This window comes from Numida meleagris, chromosome 24 (genome assembly GCF_002078875.1).
Source record: "Numida meleagris isolate 19003 breed g44 Domestic line chromosome 24, NumMel1.0, whole genome shotgun sequence".
Lineage (NCBI taxonomy): Eukaryota > Metazoa > Chordata > Aves > Galliformes > Numididae > Numida > Numida meleagris.
In genome coordinates, this window is record NC_034432.1 from 979,284 (window position 1) to 984,364 (window position 5,081).

General features: G+C 65.2%; 2 protein-coding genes across 2 annotated transcripts in view; one reads left to right on the plus strand and one right to left on the minus strand.

Moving 5' to 3' along the window:
* The window catches only part of LOC110388003 (feather keratin 2-like), a 906,242-nt gene that overhangs the window by 673,731 nt on the left and 227,430 nt on the right, over nt 1-5,081 (plus strand). The gene's annotated exons all lie outside the window — the stretch shown is intronic.
* The window catches only part of INTS3 (integrator complex subunit 3), a gene marked incomplete at its 3' end in the record, with an annotated part of 24,490 nt that continues 19,409 nt past the window's right edge, over nt 1-5,081 (minus strand). The window contains 6 exon segments of the mRNA XM_021376628.1: nt 1-112; nt 1,051-1,095; nt 1,486-1,589; nt 1,798-1,852; nt 2,601-2,730; nt 4,427-4,546. Coding sequence (XP_021232303.1) covers nt 1-112; nt 1,051-1,095; nt 1,486-1,589; nt 1,798-1,852; nt 2,601-2,730; nt 4,427-4,546 — 566 coding nt within the window.

Genomic DNA, 5,081 nt, shown 5'->3' on the forward strand with positions numbered 1-5,081 from the left:
CAGGTAGTACAGGAGGTGGTACCCGATCTTGGGCTGCTTCTGGTAGAGCTCCGACAGCAGATCCAGCAGCAGCGAGAAGCCGCTGTTATCCTCCTGCATCTGACACAGGTTCCTGGGGGGGGGAGGTGGGGCAAAGGATGGGACGTTGGGGACGGGATACGGGGTGGGACACGCGCTGGGGGTGGGATATGGGGATGGGACACACTGGGAATGGGACATCGGGGATGGGACACACACTGGGAATGCGATATCAAGGTGGGACACACACTGGGGTTGGGATATCGGGGATGGGACACTGGGGTGGGACACAATGGGGATGGGACACTGGGGTGGGACACAATGGGGATGGGACATTGGGGACAGGACATTGGGGATGGGACACACGCTGGGGATGGGATATGGGGATGGGACACTGCGATGGGACACACACTGGGGATGGGACACTGGGGACGGGATATAGGGTGGAACACACCCACTGGGGATGGGATATTGGGAATGGGGCACACACTGGGAATGGGATGCTGGGGATGGGACGCTGGGGATGGGACACACACTGGGAATGGGACATTGGGGACGGGACATTGGGGATGGGACACACACTGGGAATGGGACATTGGGGATGGGATATGGGGATGGGACACTGGGGTGGGACACCAGGATGGGACACACGCTGGGGATGGGATATGGGGATGGGATATGGGGATGGGATATGGGGATGGGACACCGGGATGGGACACACGCTGGGAATGGGACATTGGGGATGGGATATGGGGTGGAACACGCTCACTGGGTCCGGGACATGGGGATGGGACACTGGAGTGGGACACCAGGATGGGACACGCACTGGGAATGGGACACTGCGATGGGACACACACTGGGGATGGGATACAGGGGATGGGATATGGGGTGGAACACACCCACTGGGGATGGGGTATTGGGAATGGGGCACACATTAGGAATGGGATGCTGGGAATGAGATGCTGGGGGTGGGACACCCACTGGGGAAGCAAACAAGAAGGCCGGGGCTGGGCCGTCTCAGAGCAGACCTACCTAAATATTAGGTAGAGCGGTTTCCCCACGGACTCCTCCAGAGACCTGCGAGACAAACGCGGCCATCAGAGCCCGGCGGGCGCCCTCAGCAAACGGGGCCGGAGCTCCGGGCACGATCTGCTGCTGCTGCTGCAGCCACCGGGGCTCAGCCCCAGCTGACGGGGACGGGTCCTCGAGGAGCCTCAGCGCTCTGCTGCGAGCCCAGCCCCGGTAACGCCCAGCAAGAAGGGAGCAGGGCACCGAGCAGCCGGGCCGGGCTCAGCCTGGAGGGAGCTCTGACACCGGCAGAGGTGGGGGACGGCCCCAGGGTGCGAGATGCGCCGGGCAGCTCCGTGCCGAACCCCGCAGTGCCGCAGAGCTGCTGCTGTCAGCACTGGGGAAAGCCCGAGCTCCGGGGCGAAAACGGGGGGGGGGGGGGGGGACGCGAATCCTTACTCCTCCGTGATTTCTTCCGGCAAAACCTCGCCGCGGAAGTGAGCCTTGAACAGCTCCTGGAGGCAGGAGGCGAGCACCGACAGCTGCTCCGAGTCAAAGTCCTCCTGGCGGGGAGGGAGGAAGGGCTGAGAACGGGGAGATGCTCGTGCCCTGCCTGCCCCACGTGGGGACACAGCGGCCCCCGAGCTGCTCGGGAGCTGCAGAGCTGGGCCCCACCAAGCCCCCCCCCACCCCGTGCACCGTGGAGCTCCGCATCGCGTCCCCATCCCCGCTGAGCTCAGCCCCACGCGGGGCCCACGCGGAGCCCGTTACCTCCAGGACTTGATCCACGATTTCCTGCATGACCTCACACTGCGCTTCCGTATCGCTGGAGCAGAAAAACAAGAGGAAATCCAAGTTAGAGAGGAAGATACCGAGAGTGAGGGACGAGGTGGGGGGGGGGGTTTGCGCTGAGCTGGCTCTGCTGGGGAGCACCCGGGACCCGGGCTGGGGGTGGGGGTGGCCCTGGCCCCGCTCTGCTGCTGGGCTTGGAGGAAGGCACGGCCCCAAAGTGCAGACTGCACAGAGCCAGGGGAATGCGCCTGGTTAGAAAAGGGGCCGAGGTGTTGGCAAGACAGACAAACTGAGGGGCGGAAAGCACCCGATGAAACGCGCTTAAAGCCACGAGCCACAAATGAGGTTAAAGCAGCCCGCTAAGCCAAGGCCTGGAAATGAAGAGCTGCTGCCGGAGCTTTCTGTAGGTGGAGCTCATCCCAAGGGCGCTGGGAGCGGAGATGGGGAGCGGCTCCATCCCCGTGCAGAGCGTGCACGGCCCGGGCAGGGATGCACCGAGGGCCCCATGGCTCTGACAGCAGGGAAGGACGCAGCCCCAAACCCTCTGCCTTCCCACCACTGGTGCAGCAGCGAGCGGCTGCTGCGTCCCATCCCGAGCCTGAGCCGTCCCAGGGCTCTGCTCGGAACCAGGCAGGGATTGAACCTCTGTGGGTTCAACACCGGGAGCCACGGGGCTGCGTTAGCCCGGAGGGGAGGGCTCCTGGGGCGAGCAGCGCTGCGAGCTCTGCAGGGACCGTGCCCCAACGATGCCGGCGTGGGACAACGCGCAGCCCAGCACCGACCTCCCCTTCTGCAGCTGCAGAACCTTCTCCTTCAGCGACTCGTCCAGTTGGTCCAGGAACGGCGTGATGTCCACGGGTTCCTCCACGATGGTTTCTTTGATCGGATGAAACCTGAACTCCCTCTTCTTCCCTGCAACGGAGGAAGCGGCCCTGGGATCCCTGCGGGGCCGTGCAGGGCTGCGGGGTGGGACACGCGGCGCGTCCCCGTGCGCGGTGCAGCCTCCCCGCCTCGGAACCGGGGGAAGCATCTGTGCTCCAGGAGCAGGAGGGGATGCAGGCACGGCGCTGTGCTCCCAGAAGCGATGCCGTGCCCGGGTCTCCACGTGCCCGCAGGCACGGGTTGCTCACAGGGCGCAGACGTTCAGGACCCCGGGATTGAGATGCTCTGAACGTTTCCCCCGGGCCTGCACCCACCAGCTTCATCCCGGCTCGCAGAAACCAGGGCCGACGCAGCGGCCCTCACCAAGGGAGCTGTGACCGCGGGATGGGGCAAGGGATGGGATCCCTTGTCTCTTCCGACCCCGCACCCCTTCCAGCTGCCAGCAGCGCCGCAGGCGGTGCCGCATCCCGCATCCCATCCCACCGCCCACGGGAGCAGCCCGGGGCAGCACGAGCCCCCAGAGCCCGAGCACTGGGACCAGGACCCGCTGCAGAGGCCTCCTCCAGCCCCACGGAGCCAGAAGCAGGATTCCAGCCTCGTGCAGCCTCCTCAGCCCCACGGCAATGAGAGGGGCTCGCGGGGGCCCCCAGTGAGGGCAATGAAAAGCGTGCGGCCGAGCAACGAGAAGCCTGGGAACAGAAACACCCTGCTCCCAAAGAACCCGCCCCGCACCGCGGCTGCAGCGGGGACTGCCCGCCACGCAGAGCGGGGTGATGGAGCGGGGAGGGCGCAGAGAGCTGCCATGGACGGCGCTGAGCCGTGGGGCCAAGCACCACGCAAGGAGATCCTTGCCCTGCAGAGAAGGACCCGGGGGTCCTGGGGGGCGAGGAGCTGGACATGAGGCAGCAGCGGGTGCTGCAGCCCAGCAGGGCAACTCGGTTCTGGGCTGCATTAAAAGAGGAGTGGGCAGCAGGGACAGGGACGGGATTGCCCCCCTCTGCTCGGCTCTGCTGAGCCCAGAGGACTCTCGGCTCTCGGGACGGGTCCAGACGAGGCCCCCAAGATGAGCAGAGCACGGAGCACCTCTCCTAGGAAGAAAGGCTGAGGGAACTGGGCTCGTTGAGCTCGGAGAAGAGAAGGCTCCGGGGAGACCTCACTGCGGCCTTCCAATACTTGAAGGGAGCATAACAACAGGAGGGGAACGATTGATCACAAGGGTGGACAGCAACAGGACAAGGGGGAATGGTTTTAAACTGAGACAGGGCAGGTTTAGGTTGGATCTTAGGAGGAATGGTGGCACTTAGGTGGTGATGCTGGCACAGGTTGCCCAGGGAGGTTGTGGATGCCCCATCCCTGGAGGCATTCAAGGCCAGGCTGGACGTGGCTCTGCGCAGCCTGGGCTGGTGCTGGGCAGCCCTGCACTCAGCAGGGGGTTGAAACTCGACGACCTTTGGGGTCCTTTTCAACCCAGGCCATTCTATGACCCTATGAGATGAGGCCAAGCGCTTTCCTTGGAGCACAGAGCTGCGTCAGCCCCGCAAAGCCCGGCAAGCAGCAGAGCGCGGGGCTGAGCGCCTCTTGCAAAAGGAAACCCGGTTCTTGAGACCCGGCTCTGCCTGGAGCAGGGGATCCCCGCTGCTGACGGGCCGGGGCCGTGCGGGAGGCGTTGCTCAGGGCTGGCTGCTTCCCGGGGCCGTCCCAGCTGCTGGCGCGGCGCAGCCCTCACCTTTGCTGTTCAGCTCCTCTTCGTCGTCACTGAACGCGGCCTCGGCGTGGTCATAGCAACTGTCATCTTTGTCTGACATGTGATTGTCCATCTCCATGGAGACGGGTTCCTCGATTTTGACTGCGGGTACAAAGGCAAAGGGGTGAGGAGCAGAGCGAGGATGGGGCGGACGGATCCCGGCACGGCCACGGGGCAGGACGGGCACCGACGGGTGCCCTGCGTGGGGCTGGGGAGCTGAGCTGCTCTGCAAAGGGGACGGGGCTCCGGGCGAGTAACGGACCCTGCACAACTCACCCTGGGGACGGGGCAGCTCCACGCAGCCTCCCCATGGGGCTGCACGGGGCGGCTCAGCGCTCGGGGGGCAGCAGGGGCTGCTGGGGAGAGGGGCTCAGCTGCAGCAGCTGATGCGATGGGAAAAGCAGACGGGCTGACGGGCACCGTCCTTCGGCAGAGCCGGCAAAGCAGCGGCGCTCTCCAGTTCAACGTGGGTTAGAAGCGCTTGCTCTCGATTTAACCTAATTACGGCTCATCAGCGAGCCCACGGAGGCAGCAGGGGAAGCACCTCCCGTGGAGCAGGGAGAGAAGCAGGCAGCGTGCGGCTGCAGCACGCGGCGGGGCCGAGGTGGGGGGGGGGGAACACGTGGGAGCACGCAGC